The sequence below is a fragment of the Monodon monoceros genome, unplaced genomic scaffold (assembly GCF_005190385.1).
Source record: "Monodon monoceros isolate NGI ecotype Baffin Bay Population unplaced genomic scaffold, NGI_Narwhal_1 Super_Scaffold_7, whole genome shotgun sequence".
Lineage (NCBI taxonomy): Eukaryota > Metazoa > Chordata > Mammalia > Artiodactyla > Monodontidae > Monodon > Monodon monoceros.
The window spans coordinates 77,903,412-77,921,268 of record NW_021703784.1 but is presented as its reverse complement, the minus strand read 5'-3'; the positions used below and the strand labels follow the sequence as shown (position 1 = coordinate 77,921,268).

Genomic DNA, 17,857 nt, shown 5'->3' with positions numbered 1-17,857 from the left:
GGGAGGAAGACAATGATACAGTTCATTGGAATAGTGCTTGGATGTAGTTTTCAGTATTTACACTGACAGAGGTAGTCTTCAGTATTTACACTGACAATGGGAAAGAGAGCCTGTAATAAAAGGCAAATGTCAGAACACTTTGCAACGTGAAGGAAGTTGGATGCAGTGTTCCACACCTTAATCTTAAACTGACTCTGATATGTGCATGTTAAGGAACCAAGCAGATAAAAACAGGAAATAAAAGCCAATCATCCTGGTATACACCAATGAAACTTCTCAGACACTTAGAGTTATGATGATAATAATTAGCATAATCATATATTATCTTATATAATCATTATTATAACAAAGCAACTATAGCTAGTATTAATTAATTTTATGCTAAACAATTTAATTAAATAATTTAGTCCTCATAACACAGCATGAGATACGTATGAATAGGAACTCATTTTACAGATGAGAATAAAAACTCTGAAAGGTTAAGTCACACATTTAAAATCCTACAGCTAAAAGAGGCAGAATTAAGACTCCAAACCAAGACTGTTTGATTCCAAAATCTAGACTGCTTCTCCAACAGTGTGGATGGATATTTGTCTTAAGTCAGATCTGGATGAGTCCAAAGAGGAAGGATCCAGCTAGAGACAAAGAAGGTTCTTTGTGAGTCTGCAAAGTTTCTGGCAAGAAAAAAAAAGCACATCCAAGTATGGAAATTGAAAAAACTTTAATAAAGAGACTATTTACAAACACATGACTAGGTTAAGGAGAGGCAAAAAGGGATGTGAGAAGTACCCTGAAGCTAAGAGGTGAAGGGGCAAGGGCAAAGAGTGGTAACTGAAAGCCCAAAGAGTCAGAGCTGCATCTAGTAGGAGAGGCCTATGAACAATGAACTTTGAAGAGGAATGTGGCCACTGCTAAAACACATTCTGACCTCATCTCTGTCCTCTGATTTCCTGCCAGTGTCACCCATTTGCTGAACCCAAGCAGAAGCCAGGAGATAAATGTTGTCGATAAATCCATAAAAGTCATCTTCCTGGGATCGGTGTAGACAAGGGCAGAGAGAGGTTCTAAAGACAAATGGAGACTATACAGCACACCTGGTAGGAATTCAGAAGAGTAAGGGTTGACTTAGAAAACTGAGAAAGGCAGTTCATTTGGTAAACCTGGGATAAGATACATTTTTGAGCCTGTTCATCATTCCTTCTCTAAGGTACTATCATAATCCCAAATCAGGAGAAAAGTTAAATAATTTTCATACACTATAAATGTTTTTTAATGAGTTGATTAAAATGTTTTAATCACTTATCTAATATAAATCTAAATGTAAAAGATCTGAATCTAAAAGAAATCATAATTTTAAAAATCGAGATGCCATCCACTTACCATAATGCTCACCCTTCTAAAGTGTACAATTCAGTGGCGTACACTGTAAATATTTTGAGTACAGACATCTCTTACTCTGAAACTCGATTCCACTCCCCAACATATGTCCTTTCTTCGTAGTCAGTATCTATATTTCATATTCTGTTTCATTCATTGCAAGACAGGCAAAGTACAGTTAAAGGGATGCAGTTTTCAGGGGGTTCTAATTCTCTAGGCATATTGGGGTTTCCAGGCAACAGGATCCTAGAAAGTATAACTGTCATTCACACCACTGGTTTCTGTTTTGTTTGAACCATAAATAAACACTTGTTAACTTCCATATATATTCCAAGCAGAGCTAGGTTCTAGGGATATGAACATACATTAGACAAAGTTTCTGCCTTCAATGAACATTTAGTACACAGTGTGAACAAATATGTGGGATATAGCCATATAGGATAGGTAGTTTTCAAAAATTTTTAATCAAGATACATAGTCAGAAATATGGTTTAACTGCAATCCCATATACAAAAATACAATATATATGTGTATATATGTAAACATATATATTATTTCACTGGAAATGATACTTAATTTAACTTCCATTATGTAACATGATATTTCCTATTCTATTCCATTCCATTCCATAAAATGCTGATCAAGACCCCCCAAAAATGATTTCATGACTCACTAAAAGAATATGCTAGGGCTTCCCTGGTGGCGCAGTGGTTGAGAGTCTGCCTGCCGATGCAGAGGACACGGGTTCGTGCCCCGGCCCGGGAAGATCCCGCATGCCGCGGAGCAGCTGGGCCCGTGAGCCATGGCCACCGAGCCTGCGTGTCCGGAGGCTGTGCTCCACAACGGGAGAGGCCACAACAGTGAGAGGCCCGCGTACCACACACACACAAAAAAAACCCATAATCGACACTGTAGAAAACCAAGTCTGTAACACATGGAATAAGTCTGAAGAGATTTCCTATAATACTGAGGCAAAGTAAAAGTAGCAGAAAACACTAAGAAAGGAAATAAAAGACATGTGGGACAGATAACACTCCAACCAACAAATCATAAGTGCTCACAGGTTAAAAAAACCGAAAAAAGATTAGAGGGTAACTAACACAAAAACTCCTTTGTAGAGAAAAGACCTGATCCATAGGCCAAAATTACTCACAGAGTACATGGAAAATTGATAAAAAGACATTAATTAGTAATATTTCTTAGTGAAATTTATGAATGTCAAAAATATTCGAAGAAATATATCTAGTAAGCATCCAGCCTAATAGTGGGAGGAAGGAGTGAGAAACAGATTACCTAGGAAAGGAAAAAATAAACTGGGTTGACCTCAGACTTCTCCACAATACTACATGTCAGAAAAAAAAGAGTAATATCTATTCAATTCCCAAACTGCCATCCTAAATCAACTGTTGCCCATGTAAGAAAGCATTAGAAACACAGTGTTGGGTAGACAAAGGCATAGATATTTCCCTTTTGCATATTTATAGAAAAACTAAGATGTAATCAATTGGTAGAGAAATGAGCCTACATAAAGAACTTGAAAGGGGACTTACAGTGTTATAAAAAGGCTAGTGGGGTACATTGAAATGAATTACATCAGTTTAAGTATGATTACTTTAGATATTACTGCCAAACAATGCAAATGTTAACTAATAATTATCATAATAGTAGATATTAATGTCTAAAAGCCAAAATCATATTTTAAAAGCCAAGAAGTGGGAAAAGAGAGGGAAATAAAAATTCAGGAAATAAGTTCTCACTTTACATGGGATGGTTAATCAAAAAATATTTCTTTCTGCATACTTAACAGTAAAAAATATTTAAGTACTTTTAATCTTAAAAAATATTAACACCAGCCAGTAGTAAATTCAAAAAATTTTTTAATGTCATCAAAATTGCTAGAGAAAAGGCAAAAACAAATATGTATACGTGGATAATGGACAAAAGAAAATTTAAATGCCAAAGATAATTTCAATAAAACACAAAAATAGAAAATATAAAACAAGATGACATAGAAAGAGTAAGCATATCCTGATTTAATTACCCTTTACAAAAAACAGATTTGTTTACACAAAGGAAATATATCTGGTATTTGTTTATAGGAAGTACATCTAAAATAACACAGCACAGAAAGACTTAAAACAGCAGTAATATGGATAAGGATAAGACTATATTAGAATTAGAATTCTAATAAATTAAGTTATAATTACATAAAGGAAATATTCTGCAACCAATAAAACTATTCTTTAAGGTAATTTAATGAAATAAGAATGTGCTGATAATGTATAAATAGAATCAAATTTTGTAAACTATTTATGTGTATATGTATGAATGTATATATATATGTGTGTATATATATACATATATATATAACCAAAAAGATTAGGAAGAAGTTTACCAAACTATTAATTTTGGTGATGGTGGACTATGAATAATTTAAATTTTCTTCTCAGCACTTTTCTGTACTTTATCATTTTAATTAAGAAAAAATATTAGTCAGAAACATAAACACTGTAATCAATGGAAAAATATATCATCATCAATGAAAAATATATCAAGACATCAATTCTTTCTAAATTAGCTATGTATTTAATACAATTGATCAAAATGGTTTTTAAACTTGGCCAAGATATTCCAACATTTTAGAAGTATAAAAAAGTAAAAATATCCAAAAAGTTCAAACAAGAAATAGTACATAAAATATAATGAAATACTGGCAATTAAAAAGATGGAATGGGGAACCCTCTTGCACTGTTGGTGGGAAATGTAAATTGATACAGTCACTATAGAGAACAGATGGAGGTTCCTTAAAAAACTAAAAATAGAACTACCATAGGACCCAGCAATCCCACTACTGGGCATATACCCTGAGAAAACCATAATTCAAAAAGAGTCATGTACCACAATGGTCATTGCAGCGCTATTTACAATAGCCAGGACATGGAAGCAAACTAAGTGTCCATGAACAGATGAATGGATAAAGAAGATGTGGCACATATATACAATGGAATATTACTCAGCCATAAAAAGAAACGAAATTGAGTTATTTGTAGTGAGGTGGATGGACCTAGAGACTGTCATACAGAGTGAAGTAAGTCAGAAAGAGAAAAACAAATACCGTATGCTAACACATATATATGGAATCTAAAAAGAAAAAAAAATGGTTCTGAAGAACCTAGGGGCAGGACAGGAATAAACATGCAGATGTAGAGAATGGACTTGAGGACACAGGGAGGAAGAAGGGTAAGTTGGGACAAAGTGAGAGAGTGGCATGGACATATACACGCTACCAAATGTAAAATAGATAGCTAGTGGGAAGCAGCCACATAGCACAGGGAGATCAGCTCAGTGCTTTGTGACCACCTAGAGGGGTGGGATAGGGAGGGTGGGAGGGAGACGCAAGAGGGAGGAGGTATGGGGATATATGTATATGTAATGGCTGATTCACGTTGTTATAAAGCAGAAACTAACACACCATTGTAGAGCAATTAGACTCCAATAAAGATGTTAAAAAAAAAAAGATGGAATGAAATACACAAAATCATTACTACTGATTAAGGTGGTGGAATGGTAAGTGAGTTTCATTTTTTTCTATATACTTTTCTGTATATTATAAGTTTATCCCAATGAGAATATCTACTTTTATAAACTATTGAAAGTAACAGCTTATTATATTTTTATAATCTGCTTTACCTACAGTCAAATGATTGAATCAATTATAATTTTTATATTTTCTTAATACATGTCTATATTCTCTAAACTCAGTGTATGGAGCACATATTATCCCTAAATTCAGAAAACAAAAAATTGTTTAAAAAAACTGTCTTCCAATATCCATCTTCCACTGTGGTAAAAGTCAGCCAACACCCCACTGCTCCAATTTTAATGTGTTTCCTCTTGTACAGTCTTCAGAGGCAATAGGGAAAAGTTTCAGTTTTCAAACAACAGGTGACCTGACATGTCATCTTTTCTGAAAGAGCTAAAATGGGTTAGCCTAAAATTCAGCTTTCCCATGAACTGCTTAGTTTTCTGTGAAACTGTTAGTTTCTATTTTTGACTTAGTTTTGACAGAGTGAAGAACATGGGATTTTTCAGGAGAAGCATAGGCTACTCTTTGACAACAACAAAATAAATAAATAAATGAAAGAAATTACTATATTTTCTTAAAAGATGTAAACGTTGAAATGACAAAATGCTTCCTTTTTGTACACTTTATTGCAAGTTGTAATTACATATGTATTTTTTTATTACTGAATCACGTGTTCAACTTTACTATGCAATGAAAAACAGTTTTAAAATAAAAACCAAAGACAAATAATGAACAATGTTATTGATGATCTTCTTAAGAATACATATGTAATCCTAGATATCAGTTACAGGATTACATATGTATTTTTCTTTTTTTTTTTTTGCGGTACGCAGGCCTCTCCCGTTTTGGAGCACAGGCTCCGGACGCGCAGGCTCAGCGGCCATGGCTCACGGGCCTAGCCGCTCCACGGCATGTGGGATCTTCCCGGACCGGGGAACGAACCCATGTCCCCTGCATCGGCAGGCGGACTCTCAACCACTGTGCCACCAGGGAAGCCCTACATATGTATTTTTAAGAAGATAATCAGTTTATCTAATTTGTCAATCCTTCCAACAAACCATCCATCCATTTATCCATTATCCCCAGAAATAATCCGTGGCCCAAATTTGTGTTTATCTTTGTCATGTATATTTTTATACTATAACTATACATGTAGATATTTATAATAATATATAGCATTACTTGGCTTTTTCTAATTTACATACATATGCGGAGATGCGTCATATAATCTCTAGGTTTGTTTCCTTCTTTTTTTTTTTTTTTTTTTTTGCGGTACGCGGGCCTCTCACCGCTGCGGCCTTTCCCACTGTGGAGCACAGGCTCCAGACGCGCAGGCCCAGTGGCCATGACTCACGGGCCCAGCAGCTCCGCGGCACGTGGGACCCCCCAGACCGGGGCACGAACCCGCGTCTCCCACATCGGCAGGCGGACTCTCAAGCACTGCGCCACCAGGGAAGCCCTAGGTTTGTTTCTTTTAACCATTGGTTTCCCTTTCTCCATACTTCCCCCCACCATTAATTCCTTCTTTCTCAAGTTCTCCATGATTGTATATACAAACAATGCATATACAATTTTTTTAACATTAAAAGATATCTATGAAAAATAAGTATCATTTCCCCCATGTGCTCACTTTCAAAATTGTTACGTCTTCCCAGTTTGATAAGTAAAAAGTATTACACCATTATTATTTTAATTTCATTTTCCCCCTCACTGCTACTTATGTGGAGCGTTTTTTCACACATTGATCTTCTATTATTGACCCTTCTATCCTTTACCCACTTTTCAAATTGGAATTTGTTGTCTTATCAAGTTTGAGAGAACTCTTCCTATATGATAAATATTGATGGGGTTCAGGAAAAGCTACCTCAAAATATGGCAACTTGGCATAGCAAATATTTTTAAACTGAAGGAATTTGAGAAATGGCACATGTAGGTCATAAGCTCTTCATGTGAGAGATGCCTGCCTAAACCCAAAAAAGCTTCCTTATCTCTGAAAATGAAGGGACGAGAGGAATCTAAATAAATGGGACTTGCTAAATTTTGCCCACATTACTATCCTTAGCTCATACCCTTTGTCCTATCATATTTTTCTGTAACTTTCCACTCTTCATCAAATCTAATATAAAAATGCTCCAGTTTTACTGTTATCTTTGGGTCTTCATTTCCTCATGAAGTCTCATGAGTCATGTAAAACTTAAATAAATTTATATGCTTTTCTGTTATTAATCTGCCTTTTGTTACAGGGATCCCAGTTGAGAACTTAGAAAAAATATATTTTTCCTCTTCTATAATATCATTCCTTTTCCTATCCTCCATATTACTAATATATCTTCTCTAAGTTAACTGTTTGGAAATTTTACCATACGATTTTTGCCATATATTTTTTAAATTTTTATATAAATAGATATTTCTATTATTTATTTTTATAGATTTATGATTTTGAGTCTCAACTAAGACAGTTTCTTACCTTTAGATTGTATATATAATCTCCTCAATTTTCTAACAGGACTTTTATTTTCAATTTTTTCATACATTTTTACTCTATCTGGAAATTACTTTTGAATCTGATTTAAAATAGGGGTCCATTTTATTTTCTTCAAGTTTGATATGCATTGTACCAACACCATTTATTTAATAATGCACTATTTTCTCAATGAATTAAAACACCTTTATCTTCTATTAAATTCTTTTATGTAGTAGAATCTATATCTGGATTCTCTGCTCCACTAACCTACTTGCCTATTCTTATGCCAGTATAACATTGATTTCACTACAGTGACTTTATAGTGTGATCTGACATCTGGTAAGGCAAGTTTCCTCTCAATTTTTTCTTTTTCCCAAAAGACCTTGTCACTCTTCCCCCCATATCTACTCAACATTATATTACCTAAGTTAAAAAAAAACACACATCAGTTAAGGTGAAATCAATTAATATACTTCCTGGAATTACAATAAATACATATATGAATTTGGGGAGAGCTGGCCTTCTTTTATAATAGTAATTTGTTTTACCCCCAAACACATATGCTTTCTCTTTTGTTCAGATCTTTTACGTCCTTCAATAGAATTATATAGGCTTATTTTTATTTGGAAATGTGTCTTTCTTACTAAATTTATAACTATTTTATAAAGTTTTAAGTGCTTTTAAGAATGGAATATTTTTTTCCCACTTCCCTTTCTAGGTATTTACTACTTGAGTAGATTTTTAAATTTTTATCTAACCATTTTGTATCATCTTATTAATTTTACAAGTCCTTTTGGGTTTTTAAGTATTCAGTCAAATCATTATAAAAAAATAAGACTATTTTAACCTTTCTTAAGTTTTTTAATTACATCTGCCAGACCTTCCAAAAATACTGATTAAAATATATATAGAAGTTAATCCATATTTACAACCTGATTTTTGACTAGATTGTTATAGTATTTCACCTTTTGAGAAAATAACTGCTATTTGTCCTTGGTTAATAGGATATTTTACGTTTAAGTAGTTGACTTATATTTCCATTTAACTTAGAGATTGTAATAAGAACAGCTAGCTGATCATTGTGATGCTTATCAACCTATCATTGATTGACTATCTGATATGGAGCCATCCTTGTATTCTTGAATTAAACCCTATTAGGCCATAGGTATTATTCTTTTATTATCCTTTTAACTAAATGAAGGGTGAATTAGATATGCTAGTATTGCATTTTGAATTCTGCATTTATATACTTCAGTGAGGTTGGACTTTTTCTCTTTTTCCTTTTATACTATCTCTAGCAGAATTAGGTATTAATGCTGGATTCAATATAAAATGAATTTTAAGAGCTTTCTTTATTTACCATGGTCAGGACTAGCATAAAAGGCAACGCTCTTTCCTATTCTTTTTAAAATTTATTTATTTATTTTTGGCTGCGTTGGGTCTTCTTTGCTTCTTTTTTGTGTGCAGGCTTTCTCTAGTTGCGGCAAGTGGGGGCTACTCTTCATGGCGGTGTGCAGGCTTTTCAGTGTGGTGGCAGAGCACAGGCTCTAGGCACGTGGGCTTCAGTAGTTGTGGCATGCCAACTCAGTAGTTGTGGCTCGCGGGCTCTAGAGCACAGGCTCAGTAGTTGTGGCACATGGGTTTAGTTGCTCCGCGGCATATGGGATCTTCCCTGACCAGGGATCCAACCCGCGTCCCCTGCATTAGCAGGCGGATTCTTAAGCATTGCACCACCAGGGAAGTCCCTTTCCTATTCTTTATAAGAGCTAGATAACAATTGCAAATCTCATCACTGTGCATTTTCCTATGTACTTTAGTTACCTTTCTAATCTCTTTTATGGTAATAACCTATTGAAGTTTTATAATTATTGAGTCAATTTTAATAATTTATATTTTGCTAGGACATCATTCATTTATCTAGGTTTCACATGTTGCCACAGAATTACAGTAGTATCATCTTATAATTTACCTTGTGTCTCTGGTTGGTCTTCTCTCTCAAACTTAAGCATATATTTTCGCTCTCTTTTTCCTTTAACAATCAGTGTGAAAAAGGATTTTGCTATTTTCAAAGAATGCAAAGAATGATCTTTTGGGATTTCTTTCTCCTTTTTTTCTTTTTTTTTGTTTTTTTGTTTTTCAGTTTCTTTGATTCCAGCTTTTATCTGTATTAATTACCTCTTCCTCCTTTATTTTGATTCATCTTATTGTTCTTTAATTAATTTATTAGGTTAGGCAAAGGAATTATTTTGTCGATGAACTAAAAATATCTCAGTAAGATTTGAGACAAGATAGTATAATTTAATAAAATGAGATTATTGGGTGATGGGTGAAATTCATCCCATCTCTATTAAGACATGTATACCTTTAATATGTGTAGCTAATAGTTTCCACATATGTAAGCTGAAGAGAATACAGAGCCTCAAGATTCCTGTTAGGTAAAAAATTACGCCTGATAAAATTGATAATCTTAAGCTCCATTTAAGAAACTAGGGTGTTTGAAAGAATAAGAGACCTTGGGAATCACTGCCTTTAGAAACAATAATATCTAAGAAAATTCAGGTTGTCTATGATAGTGAAATATAATGGAGACCTACACTCATTCTATAAATGTTCAGGTCATAATCAAGTGAACTCCTAAGAAGTTTCACAAATATGAATGCCCTAGTACAAACCTTCTTAAAGAAGGTGCATCTAAGTTACGTTGCTTAAAATGACAGAAAGATTAAAAAAAAAAAAACAACTACTCTGAAACTAAACCACATCTTCATATTTTCTTAGAAATAAAGAACCTGGGGTCAAATGGGTTTCCAGGGACTCCATAAACACTGTGATCTTGCAAACAAAAATCTAGGTATATTTATTTACACTTTTATTGGGATATTTAATCACATTGATGGATTTGCAGAGTCTGGGACCTGAGAGAGGATGAAAAAGACTATTCTAGATTAGTAATCCAACTTTCTACCTTTAGCCTGTGATTAAACTTTTCTATGGTCATACTTTTGCTACTTCACCAAAGAGACCTTTTCTTTGTTGGATAGTCAAGTCAAACTTTACCTCTAAAATTCTCATCTATTTTGTTGATTTCAGTCTCTGGAGCTTCACATAGTAGAACAATTCCCCATTACAGAAAATAGCCCTTTACATATTTGGAGATAGCCATCTTAATTCCAAGATATTTTTCTTTTTCAGGCTGGTGTGTTCTAAACAACATAGCATATGGACATAACTCATTAATTCAAAATTTTTTCTCTAAAGGAAGATGCTTTTACAACTCATGAAGACAATAACTATATTTTTTAAAAGTTCTCTAGTAAATGCTCAATAATTCTGATAAATGGATAGAGTGCTCTACATTTACTTATGAATTTCAGAAAGATTTCAAAGAAAGCAATTGCATTATTGTTTCATGAATTCTACAGAATTCTACAGAATTTTTACATATTTATTTACTCCACTAAATTCTTAGAAACTGTAACTCATAAAGTACTTTAAAAATGTTTTTAAAGTATGGGTTATTTGTCAAAATACTATTCATGGATGGATTTCAACACATTTTCAAATTTTAGCCAAAAATAAGTTTTTGTATTTATACTTACTTACAAAGGATAAATGCAGTAACATCATTATTTTAAGTGATTCTAAAAATATCATTTACATCAATTCTTTCTGGATAAAAAGGGAGGAAATACTTAGTGGAGTGACGTATAGTATCATACAAGGGAGAACAAATTCCAAGATGGTAAACTAAGCTCCATAAAACATAGCAACAAAATTAAATAACTATACAAGTGTATTACTTACGGGTACAATTCTGAAAGCTGTTCAGCTATTGCATAAGCTGTTGGGTCTCTGTCTAAGGCATACAGAGTAATATCTGACTCCTTCTGTAGAATGGCTCTTGTGTGTCCTCCAGAACCAAATGTCATATCTAGAAAAAACTAGCCAACACAGAAAAAGAAAATTACCACTTAGCATGAGCAAAGTTTATTCTTGCCAGCTACCTTATTTCTAGACACACATAATGCTTTTCAGAGCTGATAGCAAATAGAAAAACAAATTACTTTTTTTTTTTTTTTTTTGCCTAGAGTTCGATTTGTTGTACATGAGGTCTGGATCAATTATGAGTGATCAGTCCAAAAGAATTTGTCAGAGTAACAGCAAAATGATAATCTTTGTCACAGGCTGGCCAATTCAAGGTAAATTTGCATTTCCCTCCATAAGTTCAAACTAGCCACAGTGTTGTGCTACTAGCTTTTTACTGCTTTCAGGCACCTGACTAAAAATGATATTTCCAACAATTTCTCATCATTTGGAGACAGCTTACAATTGGTGTGACTCACTTTATCTCAAGTTCTCTAAATGCTTTATATTAAACATAAAAATATTCAAGAATACAGAGAGAGCGAGAGCGAGAGAGAGAGAGAGAGAGAGAAAGAGATTATACCTAACAGTAGTCATAAGACAAATATTTAATTAACAAATCAGACCTGAAAAAGCCCAGGGCTTAAGTCAAAACACCTGGGATAAATTATAGCCTTGCCACCAAGTAGCTACATAGCTTTGGAAAAGTCATTTAAAATTCCAGGGTTTTTAGATTTCTCCAGAGTTTAAAAAGAAAAAGAAGGTCTAGAAGAATATACCCCAATACCTGCCTAATTGGTAAGGTGACATATAATTTCTCATCTAAACCAAAACACTTTTGGTAGTAAAAGATTTGCCAGGATAACAGGATACAAGGTATGGGAGTACATATCATTGAAGATACACAATGAAGTTAATTGGATCTGAATCTATTTCTTAGCTATTTTATTTGGCCACACTTAAGAAAACAATGCTGGCCCACTTAAAAAAAAAAAAAAAAGCCAGCTGGCAGTTGGGCGAGAAACTAGACCTGGACCATAAGAAACGTAAATGTAAACAAGGTAGTTGATTGTAGTTGGTTTGGAAGTCAAGACACTCAGCACATCCTCTCAAAGTTACGCTCTTAGTTTAATGTGCTCTCTGAATAAGCCTCACTGGCATGATGAAAATAAAAACAATTATTCCAATAATACTGAATACTGTGACCAATAACATACACAATAAGTCAGACTGTTAAAAATATTTAAACATATAACTTTTTAAAAGTTCATGTGTACATTGCACAAAGGAAATTCCTGTAATGGATTTGAACATTTCCCTGCCCTGAATGTTACAACTTATTTCAGGGAGAGTGGTCAGAGACAAGGCACAATTATGCTTTGATTTTTTTTTTTTTTTGACTATAAGCTACCATGCTGAGTCCTGTCCTCTGATCATGTCCTCAGAAAAGTTAGCCTACTATTCAAAGAATAATATGGAGGAAATCTTCTGATCAAAATTGAGAAGAGGAGGGATGTAAAATATAAGATGTAAATGTGGTTAAAAAAAATGGTACAAGCACTGCTTCTTAACATAAATTTTTTAGTATAACTTAACCTTGCACTTCTATCACTGTCAGCACAAAAGGTATGGCTACATATATTTTTCATCTTTTTAAACAGTAACTTTAAAACAACACTTAAAGTCTTATTATTGGAATGGCTGTTAGGAGTACCATATTTAATCTCAAGATTGAATAATTTCCTCTCCCAGTCTGTATACTTACTTTTTGCATCTATGAGGGTAAAAATCTTCTACCATAGCTTGCCTCAGTTTTAAAATTGCTAGAGGTTTAGCATGACTTAAACAAAGAAATTTTCCAGGCAAAAGTATATACCACTTTCTTGTTATGCCCTGATATCAAGTCTTGTATAGCCCTGGATTTAAACTAAGAATATATCAAATAAAATAATTTGCATATGATTACCTTACCCCAAGCCAGGAAAGTCCCAATCAATATTTAAAAAGAAAAATCCTTATGATTAAAAATATTCTGGAAAATGTGAGATGATTATAATTTACATGATTATTTTTTAATATATCATGATTATGCCCTTGGAGATGTACTGACAATCAAGGAAGTTTCCATAGGAAAAAAATAATCTATTATTACCAGTCAAGTGTAAAACAAAGCAAAAAGTGGGAGACAAATGGGATTTATGAAACTAGAACTGAACCCCACAATATGTCCTGGGTTAATAGGTGATTGGATTCATCGACTTCCATTTTTAGAATTCTAATGGGGCTTCCCTCGTGGCGCAGTGGTTGAGAGTCCGCCTGCTGATGCAGGGGACACGGGTTCATGCCCCGGTCCGGGAAGATCCCACATGCCGCGGAGCGGCTAGTCCCGTAAGCCATGGTCGCTGAGCCTGCGCGTCCGGAGCCTGTGCTCCACAACGGGAGAGGCCACAACAGTGAGAGGCCCGCGTACCGCAAAAAAAAAAAAAAAATTCTAATGTACACTGTCCATCAAATATAGTAAGTGACATCTAGGCCTTATGAGTCACCCAGCACTATAATTGAAAAGGGAGCCAATTAGTTTTTCCACTCTCCTGGATCACTAACTTGACATAAGACCACATTTTTTAATTTGTACAACTTGATAATAAAATAAGGCGACTGGATGATTTTTTTGCTTAACAAATGCACAAGAACAACATAACTGAATGTTTCAAAATAATCCTTTTATGAATCTCAACTATGTATATATGCAAATGTTTATCTTATGCTCCAAACATATATGGAATTCTTTCTTTGAAATTACCTGATATAATTTATCTAAAAAGCCTAACCCATATGATACCAAGAGTTTTTTCTGGTAATTTCTCTCATCACCTTTATAACCCTGGCCAAATCATTTTAACTCTCTGAGATTCAACTGCTTTATCTAAGAAATGGGGATAAAGTGTACCCTTGTTTACCTCAGATATTTATAAAGGTTATCTTATTTCTTCCTTAAAACAATGAAGTAGGTGTTAGTAAATTTTACATACACAGAAACTAAAATTACACTAAGCTAGTAAATGGCAAATGTAAGAATTGAATACAGGTGTACCTGGTTCTAAAACCCGTGTTCTTTCTCCCACTGACTCTGCATTAAGTCAACAGAGTCTATATCTGCACACTGCTTTATGACTTTCCAAGCATTAATGTTTTCCTACTTGGTCTAACAAATACTCTGTAACAGAGTATGGAAAAGTGGCATTATCCCCATTTTTACAAATAAAAAACTCAGGTTCAGAAAGATAATGTGACTTAAGATCATATTAATAGTAAGTGAGGGAAAGAGAATTCTAAACAAGGTCTCACCAACTCTGAATTCTGTGATTTTTCTGAAAAAAAATAAAGAAGGGAGGGAGGGAGGGAGTGAAACAATAAATAAGAAAAAATAAGGGGATGGTATAAGAAAGAATCATGGCAGAGATGGCTTTACAAAAATTATACAACAAAAGTTTAGTGTTTATAGATGACCCATTCCCACTGGAATTAAGGCTCTTGAAAAGCCATCTTTCTGTATCTTTATCTCTCTCTCCTTCTCCCTCTTCCTCTCTCTCTGTTCCTCTTCTCCTGTTTCAAGAAGATGCCTAGGTATCTAGAGCTTTAGAATGTATGTTCTTTGAGGATATTTGCATTGAAGAAAGAAAAAACTTTCTATCTTTCCTATCATTTGAAGACAACCACTTTTGTTTGTTTGTTTGTTTTTTGTTTGTTTTTGCGGTACGCGGGCCCCTGACTGTTGTGGCCTCTCCCGTTGCGGAGCACAGGCTCCGGACGCGCAGGCTCAGCGGCCATGGCTCACGGGCCCAGCCGCTCCGCGGCATGTGGTATCTTCCTGGACCGGGGCACAAACCCGTGTCCCCTGCATCGGCAGGCGGACTCTCAACCACTGAGCCACCAGGGAAGCCCAACAACCACTTTTGCATCTTTTAGTTACAAACAAAAACACAGTTCAGAAAGATAATGCTAGTTACCCTGGGTAGGTGGTTTCTTTAAGGAAAAGAGATGAGAGACTTCTTTGAAATTGAGTAGAGGAGAGACGGAGAAGATGAACAAATTCCAGAAAGGCGCAGGACCAATAAAGTGACTGACAGGTGGTAAGATCTCAGAGCAGCTGGCTAGATGATGGACTGAAGGGGAAGGACCCTCAATCACAGGCTTCCCAATGTTACCAGAGATTTCCATGCCTCTCTATGGCACAGAAGAAGCAGAACCTTTGGTCCCAGAGGGTCTACGAAGGTTAAAACAAAAGGCATCTTAGGGGAAATTAAATGTGACATGAGATGAGTAAGAAGGTGCAGGGTCTCTGCATAGCTCTGGATGGTGTGTGGGGTCTGGGGGATAAGTGAAATTGATGGCTTCTCAGCACAGGGAGACTGGGGATCAAAATCAAAATGAAGGTGATTTAAAGAAAATAAAAACTAGCATTTGAGGCAGAGGATTCATCACGACAATTCTCCAACACTGCCTCCAATTCAATATGGTAGCATCAGTGCACAGTAGTAGGTGTTTAGTGTATATTTAATGATGTGATATGAAAAAAGAGCTCAGTCTCCCAATGTAACTACGATAAAGATTGCAACACTCATTTGTGCATATGAATTCAAGATGTAAGACTCATTATGATAGGATCACATAAAATAGTCACAAGATGCCCAACTTTTAAGTCACTTAACGTCAATGTACTCCTAATATTAGCAATTGATTCATTAATGAACAGAACTTTTTCAGAACAGTAATAATGATCTGTAATTATATAACTCTACAGCACCATGTTTTTATTTGCTGATCAGTCTCCTTTACACTTGAAATAAGAAAATGAACATATCTTATGTTAGCTCTTTTAATCAAATACAACTAAATGACATTTTATCCCATGGTCTTCTAAATATCATAGAAAAGATTAGATTTTACTTTTCACCATGATGAGTCACACTTGAATAGTTGAGCTATAGCTGTGGATCTGATATGCACATGGTACAGACACAGAATTTCAGAGGTCAGAGGGACATAACAGACTATTCCACCTCCTCATTTTACTTATGAGGAGACCAAGGCCCAAAGAAGGTAGCTGGTAGCTAGTTGAGGGCAAAGCTAGTATTAAAACTCAGATCCTGTGCTCTTTCCACTTCATCTCATAATACTCCCCCACTGAAATTACATAATCACACTGAAATAAAAACAATCGTTCTTTGGAAAAGCATTTTCTTAATATGAAGATATATACAAGTGGGAATTCTGCACCTTAAGCCTCCAACACAGTTAAAAACAACCACTGTTGTACCATTTTAATTTTAAGACTTTATGATGATAAATCTGTAGAATTAAATTCCAAAGACAATTATATTTTATATGTGGCCTGAAAAAAGTGTCTGCCCATTATGTGTAATAGCAACTGGTGAAGACTGACTTCTTGACAGGTTACAGTTTTCAAATTGATCTTGAAATTAAAAACAAAAAATTAAAACACCTAAAATCATAGACTCATGGGTGATTAAAGCTAGAAGGGCCTATAGAAGTAATCCAAATTTAATTCCGTCATTATATACCACTCTGTCTTTCTAGATTATATCTATATCCCTTTTATACTTCTCAAATGTGATAGCCTTTAAGACAGCTAAGGCTGCTCTCTGAAGTGGGGAGACTGACAGAAATCAAGGGATTTGCCCAAGATCACCCTGCATAGACTAGATATTTAAATGATTTGTTCTTCCCAATACAAGACCTCTAATCATTGAAATTTTCACACTGGAACAACACTGTTAAAATTGGACAGGAAAACATTTTTGGCCATGAACAGTATGAGGGCAGATCTTCCAATTACATTTTTCTAATGTTGATTAGTCATTTCCAATCTGTGCAAGAATTTTTTTTTTTTTTTGTGGTACGCGGGCCTCTCACTGTTGTGGCCTCTCCCACTGCGGAGCACAGGCTCTGGACATGCAGGCCCAGCGGCCACGGCTCACTGGCCCAGCCGCTTCGTGACACGTGGGATCCTCCCGGATCGGGGCATGAACCCCCGTCCCCTGCATCAGCAGGCGGACTCGCAACCACTGCGCCACCAAGGAAGCCCACGTGCAAGATTTTTAATAGTACTCATCTGAATTTGGAAACAATATGGCCTTATTTCACTTTAAAATTTCTTCCTATGAATATTTTCTTTTCTGGCAATTACTAATTTTGAATTTTTCGAATGAAAGTTCTTTTGAAAGAATTTTAGTTAAACTTCACCTATTTGTAACTAGCTTCATTTTGAAATACTGAAATGTCTCAGGCATATACTTAACTTTCTAGAGTTTTTTCAGGAGGTAATTAAATTAAAATGCATGGCATTAATTAATAACCTGTATATTTACAGAACATCCAATACAGATAAGGCCACAGAAGGTAATACAAAGATAATAAGTTATGACCCTTCCAGTTTGGTGAGAGAATTTAGACATTCACACAAATAATTATTAGTAAAAAGAAATCAACAATATAAGAAAGGTGTATATAATATTTTACAAGGAGTAAAAAAATATTAATTT

At 34.8% G+C, this 17,857-nt stretch overlaps 1 protein-coding gene across 7 annotated transcripts in view; it reads right to left on the bottom strand.

Moving 5' to 3' along the window:
- METTL15 (methyltransferase like 15) overlaps nt 1-17,857 on the bottom strand; it is a 376,873-nt gene that overhangs the window by 279,579 nt on the left and 79,437 nt on the right. For all 7 annotated transcript variants that reach the window (XM_029207585.1, XM_029207579.1, XM_029207582.1 and 4 more), the window contains exon 3: nt 11,232-11,368. In XM_029207585.1, coding sequence (XP_029063418.1) covers nt 11,232-11,368 — 137 coding nt within the window. The remainder of the gene's footprint in view (nt 1-11,231; nt 11,369-17,857) is intronic.